At 42.7% G+C, this 19056-nt stretch overlaps 1 protein-coding gene across 1 annotated transcript in view; it reads left to right on the top strand.

Annotated features, from left to right (window-relative positions):
• KCNH4 (potassium voltage-gated channel subfamily H member 4) overlaps positions 1–19056 on the top strand; it is a gene marked incomplete at both ends in the record, with an annotated part of 83506 nt that overhangs the window by 54838 nt on the left and 9612 nt on the right. The window contains 2 exons of the mRNA XM_081346179.1: positions 316–422; positions 10496–10569. Coding sequence (XP_081202305.1) covers positions 316–422; positions 10496–10569 — 181 coding nt within the window. The remainder of the gene's footprint in view (positions 1–315; positions 423–10495; positions 10570–19056) is intronic.

Raw genomic sequence — 19056 nt, 5'->3', positions numbered from 1 at the left:
CCGCCATTCAAAACCTGCTTTCCATCTTCATATGAACGAGTATTTTTTTCTCAGTGGGTTATATAGTATTTGGGTTTGGATAATACATTATCCATTTGATTAACAATGTAGATCTGAGTTGCAAATCAATTTTGTGTGTTTTGTACACAATGGCAAAACACTAGTTATCGTAGGGGACACAAAGGAAGTAATGGAGAAAGGTAGCTTGTATTCTTTATACTCAATTTCTTATTCATAGAGAGAAAGTTTTTGAATGTGGAAGCTTTACTTTTTGTCCCATAACTCTTGGTTGATTCCCTGTTCCCACCTCTCTAGAATTGTTGATGGCATTGAAGATGACAGTGGAGCATCAGAGACACAAACGTTTAGTTTTAATGTGGAACAACCCCAGCAGAATTTGATGCAGGATCCTTTGATAACAGGTAACCTTGACAACAGAAGAGAGGATCTTTACAGGTTCTTAACAGATCAGAAGCTATTTATACATTAACCATCATTACTCATTAAAAAATATTGTAGATTATTACTTATCTCCTCTGAACTCAAAAGAGGATCACCATGGCTCATTTTCAAATAATCAGATTAAAATTAGTCTCCTCTTTTTAGAAAATAATTTTATTTAAAAATTTAATTACAATAGTAAGAGATAATGCAAACTGAAAAAGCGAAGAAAGGAAAGAAAAAATGCATGAATACAAAAAAGAAATAGAAAAGGAGTGATAGAGAAAACAATCCAAAGAAAGCAATTTCTCAACGTCATCATTGTAAATATTAATAATTTCACTATCTCTTCACCTCCTCTTAATTAACAGATATAAAACACATATATAAGCAAATCAGTAGACATGTCTCTATTGAGTAGTGGGCTTCAGTAGGCAAGGAGCAGACCAGCATAGTTACAGCATTATTTATTGACTCAAACTAGAACTGGAGAACTGCAGACAATTGCCTGTACTTATACTCTGAGCCCCACAGGGCCTTAACCAATCACAATACTTGAAAAACCTGCCCAAATATGAATGTTCAAAGTTTTCCTCCAAAACAGTTGGGGTTAACAGTCAGGGTCATCTAAAGGTTAGTTTCATTTTAGCTTCACAAGCAGTTGGAGTTAAGTTAGTTTCACTTTAGCAGGGATTAACACAACTTTATATATATTCAATACATAACACCCCTTTCCCCTAGGATACTTATTATCCTCAGTCCGTTCAATATTCATAGTCTTTGAGATAGGCCGGGGGGCCACAGATCCTGGTGGACTGCTGCAATGTTATTGGAGAATCCTGTTTAAATGGAGTATTATCCATCTCCAGTTGAACAGAGTCGTGATGGCCGTTTAGGTTGCCCGTGAGTGGTGGCAGCTCTACAGCCCTGCGTACCTCCATATCGCCAGAGGCAGCCACGAGTGATGTAGGCAAACTCAGAGGAAAACAGTTCTCTTGTGTGTCTGATAAAGCCTTGGGATCCTCACCCAGGACTGGCCAAGCCTGCCGACGCCATAACTGATCAATGTGGCATCTGACCATATGATCATTTTCCAGAATAACCTCGTATGACAAGGGCCCCATTATCTTAGTTACCCTAGCTGCCACCCAAGGTACCTCACTTCCATAGTTCCTGGCCCAGACCAATTCACCCAGCTGTAAGTTCCTGGGGGGCTTTGGTTGAGCCGTCTCTGCCTCTACTCTGTCTGGCTGAAGTCGGTAGAGCTTTGTGGTGAGCCAATGGCCCCACCTCAGCTCCACTGGGCTGCGACCTGTTGTTGTACTGGGAGTTGTGTGTTGACACAGGAGGAAGTTCGCCAGGCAGTGATTCCAGTCCCCAGTTGTCATCCGCTTGAGCGCCTCCTTTGTGGTCCTAACCATTCATTTGGCCTGACCGTTGGTTGCGGGGGGAATGCAGCAGATGTTATGTGCTGAATCATATTGGCATTGAGGAAAGATTGGAACTCTCCTGCCGTGAATTGTGCCCTATTGTCAGACATGATTACATCTGGCAGACCATGTGTGGCAAACAGCCAGCACAACTCTTGGATGACCCTGGTTGTTCTCATCGATGAAACCGGTACCACTTCCAACCACTTGGAATAACTGTCTACTACAATTAGGAACATCTGCCCTTGGAAGGGGCCCACAAAGTCAATGTGCATGTGAGACCATGGAGCGTGCATGGTCTCCCAGTGGTGCACTGGTGTTGTGGCATCTACGGTTGGGTTTGGCATCTACGGTTGGCAACTCCTTACTTGACTCTCAATGTCCTTGTCCAGTCCTAGCCACCACAAGTAACTCCTGGCTATAGCCTTCATTTGAACAATTCCTGGGTACCCCTCATGTAAGGAATCCAGCACCCTGGAGCGAAGACTGTGTGGAATGATGACCCTGCTGCCCCAGAGCACACATCCCTTGTGGGCCGACAGTTCATTTTTCCGAGAAGCATAGTGATGGACCTCAGGGCCTGGCCAGGTCTTTGGCCATCCCCTTAACGCCCAGTTGAGAACATGGCTAAGCGTTCTGTACGTGGTGGTTTCAGCTGCAACCTCCCCTGCATGTAGGGGTGCTTTAGGCAGGTCCTGGATCACCAGGATACAACAAGCTGAGGCTGGGTCCAGATCAGTCTGTGGTAGAGGCAGTCAGCTGAGAGCATCGGCATGGCCCATTTCCTTACCTGGCTTGTGGACTAGCCGGTATGAGTATGCAGCCATGAAAATGGACCATTGTAGCACTCGCGGCAACAGGATCTCTGATGTCTGTCTGCTGTGAAGAGACCAAGCAGAGGTTTGTGCTCTGTAAAGATGGTGAAGGTTCATCCATATAAGGTCGTGAAACTTCTTAATGCCAGCCACTGTGGCGAGGGCTTCCTTGTCTATCTGGGCATAGTTTCTTTCAGCCAATGATAATGTTCTAGAATAGTATGCAGTGGGGGCCTCTCTACCATCTGGCATCCTGTGGCTTAGTACTGCCCCAGTGCCGTATGGTGAAACATCACAGGCTAGTATTACTGGTAGGTTTTCATTGAAATGAGCTAGGACGGAGTCTGAGGATAACAATGATTTTACCATCTTGAACGCTTTGTCTTGGGTGTGCGACCAGACCCAGGGTGTTTTTTGTCCAGTAGGCAGTGTAACGGTTCTGCCAGGGTAGCCTTATGTGGTAAGAAGGAGTGGTAAAAATTGAGCAAGCGCAGGAATGCTTGTAGCTCCCCCTTGGATTTTGGTATGGGGGCTTGCTGAATTGCCTTTAGCTTCATATCAGATGGGTGGATTCTGGCAGCATTGATGCGGAAACCCAGGAATTCTGTGGATTCCATGCCGATCTGGCACTTTTCCTTCTTGAGTTTTAGGCCTGCCTCGCAGAAATGTTGGAGTACTGCACAGAGACATTCCACCTGGACTTCCGCGGATTCCCCCGTGATCAGGACATCATCAAAATACAGGCAGACACCAAGAATGTTCTTCAGAGTTCGTTCCATAATACTTTGGAACAACCCTGGTGCTACGCTTACCCCAAACTGCAAGCGGCACACTCGGAATGCACCTCTATGTGTGATGATTGTTTGTGCTTCTGTGGTAGCATCGTCTACTGGTAGCTGCTGGTAAGCCTGGGCAAGGTCTAACTTAGCGAAGATTCGGCCTCCTTGGAACGAAGCGAGGATGTGGCTCACTACTGGTACAGGGTAAGCATGCTGCTGTAGTGCCTTGTTTATGGTGCACTTGTAGTCTGTGCAGATGTGGACGTCCCCATTAGGCTTAACTGGGGTCACTATTGGAGTCTCCCACTGGCTACAGTCCACCGGTTAGAGCACTCCCTGCTGTACCAGCTTGTCTAGTTCCGCATCAATTTTTGGCTTCAATGCAAAGGGAACCCTGCACAGTTTTAATCAGATTGAGTTACTGCTGGATCGAGGTTGAGTGAAATGGGTGCCCCTTTGTATTGTCCCAACTCTGTGCTGAATAAGTCAGCATATTGTTAGCATACTGCTGCTAGATCAGCTATTTGTGTTCAATGGATGCCTGTCACCCTGATGCCCAGGGCCTCGAACGAGTCCAGTCCTATGAGGCTAGTGCATGGTCCCTCTATGACCACTATGCTGAGGGGACCCTCAAACTCTGAATTATTCTCTAATTGTAGCTTACTCCTTATGGGAACATGGCAATTTTGGAAGTCCATTAGCACTAAGCTCAATGATTTGAGTGGGACCCGCCATCGGCTACATTTGAAAATGTGGTCAAAAGTCCTGAAAGAGATAACGGACAGGGCCAATCCAGTATCTAGCTCCATGGAGCATGGGACCCCTTACAGTCTTAGTTGGAATCTTATCTTTTATTTGATGGAACGTTGGGCCCCTGTGTGTTGGATGCTACACCTTCCTGAGCAGTATTCAACTCTGTTCTGTCCTGGGGGCCATTTTCCCTTGTGCTGCTGTGTCGCAGGTTTCATTTCCTGCTGATGACCTCTGCAAACTCTGGCAAGGTGTTCTTGCTTTCCACAGGCATGGCACTTCCACAGGCAAGTGCTCTGCCCTTTCATGCTGTCCCCCACAGCTTGTGCAGCTCTGTGGGGAAGTTGCTTGCTTGGTGAAGCGTGGCCGTCTGGGTGGCTCTCTCCGCAAACAGTTGATTTCTTCACTCTCACTGGTCTCCCCAAGCCTTCTGCAGTCTCTTGGTGGATCGCTGTGGAGCTGGTGTGTGTTTTAGATGGCCGGAGAATCTTCACTGCCCCTCTGGCAGCCTCTTCCGCCATGACTTCCTTCAATGCGTCTTGGGATGTCAGTTTCTCCATGGCAAATAGGCGCTGCTGTAATTCTCTATTATGCAGGCCACAAATAAGCCTGTCTCTGAGACGGTCTTCCAGGTCAGGGAACTCACATTGGTGTGAAGCTTGGCAAAGAACTGCCACAAACTCTGCTGCAGATTCCCCAGATCTCTGCTCACATTGCTTGAATGCATGGCGCCAGGTGATTACTGAGAGTTTCAGCTCAAAATGTTCCCTTAATTTTTCTTGAGGTCTGCATAGGCCACAGTCTCTATATTGCCAATGCTATCAGGTTTTCAGCAATATCAAATGTGACTTGTCCGCAGACACATAGTAAGGTTGCTGCCTTCAGGCCATCGTCTGTGATCTGGTTAGCCCAGAGATAGTTGTCTACTCGGGAGACATATGAGCTCCACTGTTCCGGATGAGTAATAGTGAACTCGTTGAGTCTTCCCAATTTAGCCATTTTGGGGAGGCCCCTGTGGTGCTGGTTAATGCTTGTACTGCTGCAGTTGGAGCTGTGCTGCACTTTGGGATCCTGGGAACAGATCCCTCAGGCATATCTGTGCCTCCAGTGTGTATTACTGGCAGGCAGGGCAGGGAGCGTAGTCCCACCAGGGCTCTTTACCTGGTCTGACACCCAGTGATTTCAGCGTGCCTCCAGTGTGGCTTACTTGTAGGTGTGGGGTGAGAAGTAGGCCTGCCGGGGCTCTTTACCCAGCCTATCACACAGTCATTTCAGTCTCTTAGTTAGCAGCAGCTCTCTCCTCTGCAGCATCCTATCCTCGTCGCCACTATTGAGTAGTGGGCTTCAGTAGGCAAGGAGCAGACCAGCATAGGTACAACATCATTTATTGACTCAAACTAGAACTGGAGAACTTCAGGCAATTGCCTGTAATTTATACTCTAAGCCCACAGGGCCTTAACCAATCACAATAATTGAAAAACCCGCCCAAATATGAATGTTCAAAGTTTCCCTCCAAAACCGTTGGGAGTTAACAGTCAGGGTCATCTAAAGGTTAGTTTCATTTTAGCTTCACAAGCAGTAGGAATTAAGTTAGTTTCACTTTAGCAGGGAACTTTATATATATATTCAATACATAACAGTCTCCTCTAATCTAAGTGTCAGCAAAAAGATCAACAAGAGCTTTAAAATAATAATAATAATTAACAAATTTATTGTTAATATTGTTGTTGTTAGTTGCGAAGTTGTGTCCGACCCATCGCGACCCTATGGACAATGTTCCTCCAGGCTTTCCTGTCCTCTACCATCTTCTGGAGTTCATTTAAACTCACGCCTACTGCTTCAGTAACTCCATCCAGCCACCTCACTCTCTGTCGTCCCTTTCTTCTCTTGCCCTCAATCTTTCCCAGCATTAGGCTCTTCTCCAGTGAGTCTTTCCTTCTCATTAGGTGGCCAAAGTATTTGAGTTTTAGCTTCAGGATCTGGCCTTCTAAAGAGCAGTCAGGGTTGATCTCCTCTAGGACTGACTGGTTTGATCGCCTTGCAGTCCAAGGGACTCGCAGGAGTCTTCTCCAGCACCAGAGTTCAAAGGCCTCAATTCTTTGGCGCTCAGCCTTTCTTATGGTCCACCTTTCACAGCCATACATTGCAACTGGGTGAGTGGATATAGTTGGCCCTAAAAGTCCATGACCACAGTCTCAATTTAGTCTTTACAAATATGAAAAATCATCTTACTGAAAAGCAGCAATTTGTCATCAAATTATGATGTGTAATCTTGAAGGCAGAGTGGACAGGAAACAAAAATGGAACTGAATGGAAAATGGGTTATCTGAATCTGGCTGATTTCAAATCTTTTCATCATCGCTTTACAAATCTGATAAAACAGAAAACAATAGGTAATTGAAGACTTTCTATTTGTTTGTAAAGGGAGAAACCAATTGTACCTTGCTTACTCAGATAGTTCTCTATGTTTGCTGCTATTGTAAACAACAAAAAAGAGAAGAAAAATTATAATCATATTTAAAAATACAATAGTACAAGTTAAAGACTTTTAATTTTAATATTAAAAATGAGGGATAACTAGAAAGCCAGATAACATATTTGTTCTACATATTTGTCAATAATATCCTTAAAAAACAAATGCAGATAAAATTGAATCTAAACTTACTGCAGCAAATATGTGACAAAAAACTTTTGGATCTTATATAAAATGTGAATTGGAGAAACTATTTTTGTCAAATAGCTTTCATTAATGATGACTATAAATGAACTATTCATGTAGAAAATAAATTTATTAGGGGAAAAAATCACACAATCCAATTCTCTATTACACAGCCACAAACCTCCATCAATGTTTACCCATTAATTAGACTTCAACCTAGTCACTGTAAATGGCAATAGCCAAAAATAGTTCTCTTTCTCTTCCTTTTGTATCTATGGAACTCACTGATCCTGGTCAGTAACTCTTTATGACAGGTCTCATAGAAAAATAACACTTCTGTTTCCATGTTTACTTTTATATAACAACCAAAGCCTTTTGATCAGCATCATCTGATCTATCAGATCTATCAAAGGGTGTCTGGTTGATGAAATAATTAAGGAATAAATGTAAAAGAGTTTATTATTTGCATAATATTTATTTTTATAGTATATTAATGTATTTTACCATCTCCTTTGATTATGGTTTCTCATTAGGAAAACATTTTCCGATTGTTTGTGCTGTCCTAAAGAATCCTCAGAGTAGAGTGTGTATATTTGTGAATTTTGAGAAAACTTTGAGAAAAGAGCCCTATTTAAGAAAGTCCTATGTTTTTCCACATAATTTGAATATTGCCCTGGTTGTTCAATCTTGCCTTCCTATCAGTTGCTTTGTGGAAGCTATGTCAGATTCCAGGCCCTGGAATGAGCTGTCTTGATTTAAAAGGTTTTAATGGATGATTTTGTTTTGACTTCCTAAATTATTGTTGTTAAATTAAATAGAAAAATAATAACCAAAATCACAGTGGGCAGTGTTGTCAGATGACTTATCTGTTATATAGCCTGCTTGCTAATTGGCACTAATAAACCATTGATGTTTCTAGAACTAGATGTCATTTGGAACACAAGAAGCTTGAGCAATGCCTTTTCAATGGCTGGATGGCACTGGCAGATTTTATGTTTAAATGAGCATTGATGGATAGTAATGATAATGATAACTTTATTGTCACTTTGAATGTACACCAATTGGCATACATCAAAATGAAATTTTGTTGCATACAGCTCTCAAAGGGTCACCACCTCCGATATATACTCCTTGTTCGTGGCCCGCTCAAATTTCACATTGTCCATTTTAGTCTCTAGGGAGAGAACGATGGCAAACAGGACAGATGGAAATGGGGCTCCATGTGGATTAGCCCTCAAATTCACTTGTATTCTGACAACCTCACCTTCTTTCCTTTTTCTGATCCTGACTCTTCCACCTTTTCCCCAAAGAGGCCCTGCTTCTTTTCACCCCTGGAGCACGCCGCTGCCGCCACCAACTCCTCCAAAAGCCTCTCTCTCTTCCTCTGGGCCTGCCGACAGCCTCATCCAGTTCCTTCACTCCATAAGCTCCAGGTCCTCTCCTCCTCTGCCTCCTCTGGAAACAGCCCTGATTTGCAATACAATCCATCACTAGGCCAGCAGTCAGATCTTGCTGCTGGCAGAACAAACTCAAACAGCGCCAACGACTCCCAACGGTCTCACCAACAGTTCCAAAACAACTAGAAACTCGCCATGCCAGCAAAGATTGTCGGTCATATGTCGTATGTTACCTTAGTTCCACCATGTTGCTCAAACACATCAAAATCTTCCTGATCATGTGGCCTATAGCCCCTACTATCCCTCCCAAAACTATTCACCTTCAAGAGCCAATGCAGCCAATGCTAATTGATGGGAATTATCTCATATGCTCAAGATGGGGTTGGAGAGCAATGGCTTGAAGATAGCTAATAAAATAGTCAGGAGTCTGTTTCACAATTTTCTAGTGTAGCTGTACAAGGATACATTATTTATATTCTTTATTTTAGGGATGTTATTTTGCAAACTATTGCTGCTGAACTCTTGACTAGCATAATTGAATTCTTTATACCTCTAGTCAGTCCCCAAAAATTGGAAAGTAAATACATGGATGTACCAAATAATATACCAAATTGAAATGATAAAATTTTTAAATTGAACTACTGTGCATAATAAGGAAAACTATGAATATGTGATCTATGAGTCTATATTCATCGTATGCTTTTGGTCTTCAATATTGATGAGCATCTTCAACAACCCTAGTTTCTCTTTCTAGGTTCTTTACCTTTAAATGGGATTTAGATTAAATTGTCCTTGAAACAGAAGAAGTCATCAGGCAGAAGGTTATCTTCTAAAATAAAGGATATAATGCAAAGTTAGCCTACCAGAAGAAATAGGGAATATAAATAATAATACCTCATTATAAGCTAAATTTGCTTTCCCTTAACTGGTACTCTCTAAATATATTGGTCTTCTGCTGCTAAGAGTGCAAGCATGATCTTGACTCTTCCTTATTAAAAAAGTAAAAGCAAGGTATGCAGTTTGACTTTCTTGCTTGACATTTTTATAGTATGCATTTGTTTATTAAATTTTTATGCTGCCCATCTCCCCCCATAAGGTTACTCTGTGCAACAAGTTATAAAATATATAGAAAAATGTATAGAGGGATTGTGAAATTCAACTTTTCTTTGCAAATACTCTGTCCAGCCTGTACCAGTTTTTTGCTGCTGGAGGAGGCTCACGTAACTGAAAGCTCTTTTATCTATGTTCCACCCAAATATCAGTTTTTCATCAGAAATGAAACTGGTTCTGTAACATTCTCTTTCTCTTCCCTGCATAGAGATTTAGATTTTGTATATTCCTGTAAATTCCCTCCAAAGCTGACATGATGCCATCCGCCCCCCTCCAAAAAAACAACAACAACAACCAGGCTTATCTTCTTTGTAAGCATTATGTTTTCTTGGGGCATTATTTTTTATTTAAAAAGAATTAGTTATATAGCAACACAACACAGCATAAAACATAACATAACATATAACAATATATGAACCATGCTTACACGTTCATTACAGTATAAAGAAGGAAATCCAGGGATCTACTTTTAGTTCTTTGTTCAAAGCTCACCTATTTGAAATATGTCCAGTTCAAGCTCAGAAGAGAAGCAGGAAGAGCCTTCAAGTTGTCAATTGGTAGTCAGCAGACACATTGGTCAGTGGGGCACAGTATTTTGCATTATGTAAAACATAATGCAATGGGAGATATGTTGTATTTCAGTATAAATAATATCTGACCCTCATCTTTTTGTTTTCTTGTTTAGGTTACACATTTTTTTTATTTTAATTCCATTTATATCCCGCCCTTCTCTGAAGACTCAGGGCGGCTTACAAGCTTAGAAGTAGCCTTCATTCTATGTATATGCCTGCTTATTAGGGCTTTCGCGCCCCCCCCCCCAAGCGGCATTATTACAAAGTCAGCTTTAATTGCCCCCAACAATCTGGGTCCTCATTTTACCTACCTCGGAAGGATGGAAGGCTGAGTCAACCTTGAGCCTGGTGGGACTCGAACCTGCACTAATTGCAGGCAGCTGGTGTTACTTAAGGAGGCATTACCCACTGCTCCACCAAGGCTCCTTTTTTAACAATACATAAATAGTCACCTTAATATGAATCTAATATTAGAGATAGCTTAGAAACCAACTTGTGAAAATTTACAATTACATCCCTCATTCCTTTGGATTTTCTCCCAGGGACAGGACCAACACAATCTTGTGTTACAGAAACTGACGAGGTAAAGCAGAACATCAGAAAGCTGAATCAAGAGGTAAGACACAAGCGTTAATTTGTGGACAGAGTCAATAGGGCTCCATTCTAAAATCTGTTTATTGTATCAGAACATTGCTGTAAAAAGTATAAAATTATATGTGAAATGAAATACTTATGAATATGTGCAAAGTGCATTTACCTTACCAGGGCTTTTTTTTCTAAAAAAAAAAAGGTGCTGGAACTCTCATCTTGTTAATCTTTTATTTATATAATTTTATTTATATAATTAAACAATTATATATTCAATTCTTAACATACATTTAATTTATTGTATTTAAGGCAAATGTTCATAGAAAATTCCAAACTTTTGTCCAATTCTTGTCTGGCAAATCTTCTTGACTCCTTTCCTTGCTCTTAGTATCTATGGCAGAATGTCGTCCTCTGAGTAACCACAGATCAACGTACTTTGAAGGATCGAAAAGTCTCAGAGGTGGTCCGACAAGTTTGATGAACAAAAGTGCTGAAATTTTCTTAGTCTTTAATGAAGCTCTTGTTGGGGTGGCAATTAGATTCGTCTGTGAAAACCCACGTTCACATTCACTTGAAGAAATAGGAATGGTATTCAGTAAGGTAAAGGTAAAGGTTCCCCCGCACATGCGTGCTAGTCGTTTCCGACTCTAGGGGCCGGTGCTCATCTCCGTTTCATAGCCGAAGAGCCAGCGCTTGTCCGAGGACGTCTCCGTGGTCATGTGGCCAGCATGACTAGACGCCAAAGGCGCACGGAACACTGTTACCTTCCCACCATAGTGGTCCCTATTTTTCTACTTGCATTTTTACGTGCTTTCGAACTGCTAGGTGGGCAGAAGCTGGGACGAGTAACAGGCGCTCACTCTGTTACGCGGCACTCGGGATTCGACCCGCCAAACTGCCGACCTTCTGATCGACAAGCTCAGCGTCCTAACCCACTGAGCCACCGCGTCCCTTATGGTATTCAGAGTCCGTATCAAATGCAATAATTTTTCTGGATATGTCTTTTTGAGAATGTATTCACGGAATCCATGAATCATTTCTCTTTCATTTGGTTGCAGTCTGATTGATAAGTTTCTAATTTCCACTTCTCTAAATGTCAGTTGAGTATTAACATCTTCAGGCCAATTTTTCTGATCAAGTACGCGAGACCAATACGCCAACTCATCATCTTTGCTATCAAGTAATCTTTTTTTCAGTTGACTCTTTCAATTTTGTATGAAATATACTTGGGTCAATGGGAGGATCCTTTCTTGAATCTCTTTTGTGAAGTAAAACTCCACGAAAGCGAAGATCACCTACAGCAGCAACAGTACATTTATAATAGGGCCCAAAGTTCTGTCTTCTTTCTTCAAAAACTTGTACCAGTATTTTTATTTTCTTATTTGCCTTATACAAGTCGATGTTGCGGTCCTGTAGATCCAAACTTAAATCTGACAATTCTTGGAGAGCGTCACACATCAATCCTAGGTCCAATAAAAATTCTGTAGATGTTATTTTTCTTTTCAAGCCATCGTAAGTGCATTTATCATTTTTATCTCTTGTAGGATCATGCATTGCTTGTTAATTAATTAATTAATTTAATAATATTTATATACCGCCCTTCTCCCTGAGGACTCAGGGCGGTTCACAGGGCAGAATAAAATACTAAATACAAACATTAAAAAGAGATTAAATGATTGCCCAATTTAAAACAATTGGAATACAATTCTAAAAACCCCAAGATAAAATTAAGACACCAAAGAATAAAACAACCCCACCAATCCCCATCAGGCTAGGCCGGCTTGTACAAACAGAAACGTCTTGAGATCGCGACGAAAGGAGCGAAGATCGGGCGCCATCCGGAGCTCTACCGGTAGCTGATTCCACAGCTCCGGAGCGCCCACAGAGAAGGATCTCCCCCTGGGGGCCACCAATCGACATTCTCTGATCGGTGGCACCCTGAGGAGGCCCTCTCTGTGGGAACGCACAGGGCGCAGGGAGCTTGATGCCGGCAGCAGATGTTCCCTAAGGTACTCCGGCCCCATGCCATGGAGGGCTTTGAACACCATTACCAGTACCTTGAATCTCACCCGGAAGACAACTGGCAACCAATGCAGCTCACGGAGCAGAGGTGTAACGTGGGAGTATCGGGAGACTCCCAACACAACTCTCGCGGCTGCATTCTGTACCAGTTGGAGCTTCCAGGTGGTCCCCAAGGGCATCCCCATGTAGAGAGCGTTGCAGTAGTCCAGACGAGAGGACACGAGCGCATGAGTGACCGTGCACAAATCATCCCGGCTAAGATAGGGCCGCAACTGGCGCACCAGGCGAACCTGGGCGAAGGCCCCCCTAGTCACAGCTCCTATATGGTCTTCCAAGGTGAGCTGTGAATCTAGGAGGACTCCCAAGTTGCGAGCCCTATCTACGGGGGGTAATAGTTCACCCCCCATAGCCAGAGGTGGAATGTCCGAATAAACCCGTGATGAAGGTATGCAAAGCCACTCGGTCTTGTCGGGGTTGAGTTGAAGTCTGTTCCTCCCCATCCAGACCCGAACCGCCTCCAGGCAACGGGACATCACGTTGAGGGCATCACTGGGGTGGTTTGGGGTCGAAAGGAAAAGTTGGGTATCATCAGCGTACTGATGATACCCAACTCCAAAGCCACGAATGATCTCACCCAGCGGTTTCATGTAGATGTTGAACAGGAGAGGCGAGAGGACCGACCCCTGAGGAACTCCACAAATGAGAGACCTCGCGGTCGACCTCTGCCCTCCTGCCAACACCGACTGCGAACGTCCCTGGAGATAGGAGGAGAACCACTGTAAGACTGTGCCTCCCACTCCCAGTCCCCTGAGACGCCGCAGCAAGATACCATGGTCGATGGTATCGAAAGCCGCCGAGAGGTCTAATAGGACTAGAACAGAGGAATATCCCCTGTCCCGAGCCCTCCAGAGATCATTCACCAGCGCGACCAATGCCGTCTCCGTGCTGTGCCCGGGCCTGAAACCCGATTGGTACGGGTCTAGATAATCCGCTTCATCCAGGACCAGAGGGAGCTGATGCGCCACCACACTCTCAACAACCTTCGCAAGAAAGCGAAGGTTGGAGACAGGACGAAAGTTGTTCAATACAGCTGGGTCCAAGGCAGGCTTCTTGAGGAGAGGCCTCACCACCGCCTCCTTCAAGACGGCGGGGAAGCTACCCTCACTCAGAGAAGCCGATATAACTGCCTGGAACCAGCTGCGTGTCCTCTCCCGGGCTGCATAGACCAGCCAGGAAGGGCACGGGTCCAATAAACATGTGGTGGTGCTCAGCCTCCCCATGATCCTGTCCACTTCCTCCGGAGTCACAGAATCAAACTCCTCCCAGGTGATATCGACAAGACCGCCCGCATCCTGAACGTCAGACTCTGCCCAGTCAGAGTCCAGACCGGTCCGAATCCGAGCGATTTTGTCCGACAGATGTTGGTTAAACTCCTCGGCACGACCCTGCAAGGGATCCTCCCTCACCTCCTGATTTAGGAGGGAGCGAGTCACCCTAAACAGGGCGGCCGGGCGATTATCTGCGGACGCGATAAGGGTGGCGAAGTGGTTAGACCTCGCCTCCCTTATCGCAGCGAGATAAGACCTAATGTAGGCTCTTAGTCGCAATCGGTCGGATTCGGATCGGCTGGACCTCCAACCGCTCTCTAGGCCCCGTCTCCGACGCTTCATCTCCCGGAGCTCCGCAGAGAACCATGGAGCTCGACGGGATCTGCACCGGGTCAGGGGCCGCAGGGGTACAACTCGGTCAAGAGCCTCAGTGGCCATCCTTTCCCAGGCTTCCACTAAGGCATCTGCCGAGCTGTGAGCAAGGGAGGCAGGTGGGGACCCCAGCGCCGCCTGGAACCTCTGGGGATCCATTAAGCGTCTGGGGCGGTACCATTTAATTGTTCAAAATGATACACAAGGGATTCAAAATTATTCCATACAGCCAAAACTGTACGCAAACTAGATGACACCCATCGGGTACTTAAAATTCTTCCAATTTTCAGCAGCTCAGTCCCCAGTAATTCTGCACATGAATGCAACTCTCTGCTATTCTTTGGTGAAGCATGGTATACGACATACAGTTTATCAATAAATGATTGGAATCTATTTATTCCTGAAGTTTCCTTGGCAGCATCACCTACTGATAATTCTAGTCTGTGATTAGCACAATGCCAAACTATAATAGAAGGAAAACGTTCTGACAGCAATTTTTTCACTCTACTTTTACATCCCATCATCACAGCGGCACCATCGCATGCCAGAGAAATCAAATATTTTTTCAAATAATCTTCTGTCATCCCATAAGAGTAAAGACATTGGAGTAAGGAATCAAATATTCCTTCTGCTGTTACTTTTTCAAGTTCTACCAAGTCCAAAAACAAATTTACTGGTGAATTCATTCCCATACCTTTGATACAGCATCAAACAAATACTATGAGGGTAGTTTTTTTTGCTTATTGTGGTTGATTCATCAATTATCAATGAAATTTTATTATTGGATCAAACAATTTCTTTAACCACAGTTTTCCTCATTTCTTCACTTATATGATTAACAATATATAATCTTAAAGGGTTTGCCATTGTGATAGAAGATTGCTACCACTGCTCCAGGGTTTGGCTAACTTAAATATGCATAGCATAATTAGATTTATTATTGCTGCTAAAGCTATGGATTATGGATTCACATTTCCCATGGATTGTCTTCTGTCCATGGGGGGGAAGCTTGCTAGATTCTAAATTTCATAATTTTAGTTATTCCTTTGTGGCAGAGAACAAGCTGCAAAGGTCTTTAAAAACATGTTTCTCATATATTTATATTTTTGAATCATAAATATTAAATCTTTTTTCTTTCCAATGATCCAAACTAATGCTTTAGAAATATAATTTTCAGTTTTAGCTACAGTAAACAAGCAAATTACACTAAAGCTAAATTTAACGTTACTTGTTAAAGATATTTACTATATTTCAGAATTAGTATTCTTTCAGTCACAATCTTATTCCTGATTTGGCTGATTTTAAAATGTAATTTAAAATCATAAGCACATAAAAAGAAAACAGCAGAAACAGCTGCAAATTAACTCAACAGTTCTATGCTTAGCAACATTTCCATTTAATCAAAGTCCTTGATCTTTCCAAATCTATTTCAGGGTTTACTTTCTATATACACAAACAATGGGAAATGAGTTTCTGGGCTGGTTCAAATTTTTTACACATTCCAAAAATTTCAGGTAATGTATCTGTTCCATATAAATATAAAAGTATGATAGGCTCTGTATTTGTACAATGGCCGATTATCTCAGTGTGCAGAAACGTGGATAACTACAAACAGAAGTTGCAAGCCCTCTCCTTGACTTCAGAGTCATCCTGGTGACATACTCAGCATATAAATTTAATAAATAACATTTTTTTTCAAATGCCCCTATCAGCAATTGAATTTGAATGAATTTTCAGAAAAGCAAATGTTCTGTGCTGGTGGTACTACGCTCCCAAAGATCTAGCATGGGATAAATGAATTCTTCCTAATAAAAATAAAAAACTTCTTGCCTTTTTCTAATCATCATTTCTTCCCTACAGCAATTTGAAAAGTAAAACAAAGTGAAACAAACCACTACTCCCTCCATGCAGGGAAAATTTCCTTGAGTCATACTTGGATATCCTATTTGAAAATAATATCTTACTTACCTAGTTGAGATGGTGTAGTTGGGGAGCATGGAAGAGTGCCATGTTCCTGTCTTCGCTGCAACGTTTGCCTGCCGGGTCTTTTGGCAAGCTCAGCAGCAATTCCTATTGGCTTCCAAAAGCCAATAGCATAGCTGACTTAGGAATTCTGGGAGTTGAAGTCCATGAGTCATAAAAGAGCAAAGCCTGCAATAGGCTTAAGCCAATAGCAGCACAGCTTGTGCAAAAGCATTTTTTTTTGCAAAAAAAGGTGCCGGAACGTCTTTCTAAGCATTCTATGAGAAAAAAAGCCCTGTACCTTACAGTCTGAGGAACTTGATATATATACACTACACATTACAGAAGTTAACTGAATTACCAATTGAATATTAGTTTAGTAATGATGATATGAGTGCAAGTTCTATCAACTGGAATACAGTAGGTCAGTTGAATATAGAAAGACAAGCAAAGAATGATAGAATAACAGATTTGGAGAGGAACTTTGGAGGTCTTCTAGCCCAACCTATTCAGGCAGGAGACCCTATACCATTCCAGAAAAATGGCTATCCAATATCTTCTTTAAAATCTCCAGTCATATAGCACCCACAGCTTCTGGAGACATGTCATTCCACTGATTAATTGTTCTCACTGTCAGGAAATTTCTTCTTAGTTCTAGGTTAGATCTCTACTTGATAAGTTTCCATCTATTACTTCTTGTCCTGCCCTCAGGTATTTTGGAGAATAGGTTGACCTCCTCTTCTCTATGACAGCCTTTAAATATTAGAAAACTACTATCACTTCTAATCTTTCTCTTTGTTAATGTAGACATACCCAATTCCTGCAACCATTCACCAAATGTTTTAGTCTCCAGACCTCTAATCATTTTTTTTTGTTCTTTTATGCATGCTTTCTAGGGTCTCAAAATCTTTTTTTGTATCATGCTAACCAAAACTGGCCCCTTCATGGATTACTGCCTTGTCGTGGCGAAGGGGCTTGCGTAATTCAATGAAGCTATGAGCTATGCCGTGCAGGGCCACCCAAGACGGACAGGTCATAGCCGAGAGTTCTGACAAAACGTGATCCACTGGAGAAGGAAATGGCAACCCACTCCAGTATCTTTGCCATGAAAACCCTATGGACAGTACCAAAAGGCAAAACGATATGACGCTGGAAGATGAGCCCCTCAGGTCGGAAGGCGTCCAATATGCTCCTGGGGAAGAGCAGAGGGCTAGTACTAGTAGCGCCAGAAAGAATGAAGCGACTGGGCCAAAGCCGAAAGGACGCTCAGCTGTGGATGTGTCTGGTGGTGAAAGGAAAGTCCGATGCTGTAAAGATTTTTTCTCCATAGGAACCTGGAATGTAAGATCCATGAATCAAGGAAAGCTGGATGTGGTCAAACAAGAGATGACAAGACTGAACATCGACATCTTAGGTATCAGCGAACTAAAATGGACAGGAATGGGTGAATTTAATTCAGATGACCATCAGGTATACTACTGCGGGCAAGAATCCCTCAGAAGAAATGGAGTAGCCTCCATGGTCAATAAAAGAGTAGGAAAAGCAATACTGGGATACAATCCTCAAAATGACAGAATGATCTCAGTTCGAATCCAAGGCAAACCATTCAATATCACAGTAGTCCAAGTCTATGCCCCAACCACCGGTGCTGAAGAGGATGAAATTGACCGGTTCTATGAAGCCCTACAGCACCTTATAGAACTAACACCAAAAAATGATGTTCTTATCATCATGGGGGATTGGAATGCTAAAGTAGGAAGCCAAAAGATAACTGGAATAACAGGCAAGTTTGGCCTTGGAGTACAAAATGAAGCAGGGCACAGGCTGATAGAATTTTGTCAAGAGAATACGATGGTCATAGCAAACACTCTTTTCCAACAACCCAAGAGACGGCTCTACACATGGACATCACCAGACGGTCAACACAGAAATCAGATTGACTATATGCTCTGCAGCCAAAGATGGAGAAGCTCTATACAGTCAGTAAAAACAAGACCAGGAGCTGACTGTGGCTCAGACCATGAGCTTCTCCTTGCAAAGTTTAGGCTTAAACTGAAGAAAGTAGGGAAAAGCACTAGGCCACTCAGGTATGAATTAAATCATATCCCTGTTGAATATACAGTAGAGGTGACAAATAGATTTAAGGAATTAGATCTGATAGACAGAGTGCCTGAAGAACTATGGACAGAGGTTCACGACATTGTACAACAGGTAGCAACCAAAACCATCCCAAAGAAAAAGAAATGCAAGAAAGCAAAATGGCTGTCTGAGGAAGCTTTGCAAATAGCTGAGGAAAGGAGGGAAGCGAAAGGCAAGGGAGAAAAAGAAAGATATGCCCAATTGAATGCAGAATTCCAGAGAATAGCTAGAAGAGATAAGAATGCCTTCTTAAATGAACAGTGCAAAGAAATAGAAGAAAATAATAGAATAGGGAGGACCAGAGATCTTTTCAAGAAAATTGGAGAGATGAAGGGAACGTTTAATGCAAAAATGGGCATGATAAAGGACCAAAATGGCAGGGACCTAACAGAGGCAGAAGAGATTAAGAAGAGGTGGCAAAATTACACAGAAGAACTATACAAGAATGAGCTTAACGTCCCAGATAATCACAATGAGGTGGTCACTGACCTCGAGCCAGACATCCTAGAATGTGAAGTGAAGTGGGCCTTAGAAAAGCTGAGCAACAACAAAGCTAGTGGAGGTGACAGTATTCCAGCTGAGCTATTCAAAATCTTAAAAGACAGTGCAGTAAAAGTGCTACACTCAATTTGCCAGCAAATTTGGAAAACTCAACAGTGGCCACAGGATTGGAAAAGATCAGTTTACATCCC

Source organism: Vipera berus, assembly GCF_964194415.1.
Source record: "Vipera berus genome assembly, chromosome: Z".
Lineage (NCBI taxonomy): Eukaryota > Metazoa > Chordata > Lepidosauria > Squamata > Viperidae > Vipera > Vipera berus.
The sequence above is the reverse complement of the archived record's forward strand: the minus strand, read 5'-3'. Positions and strand labels throughout refer to the sequence as shown.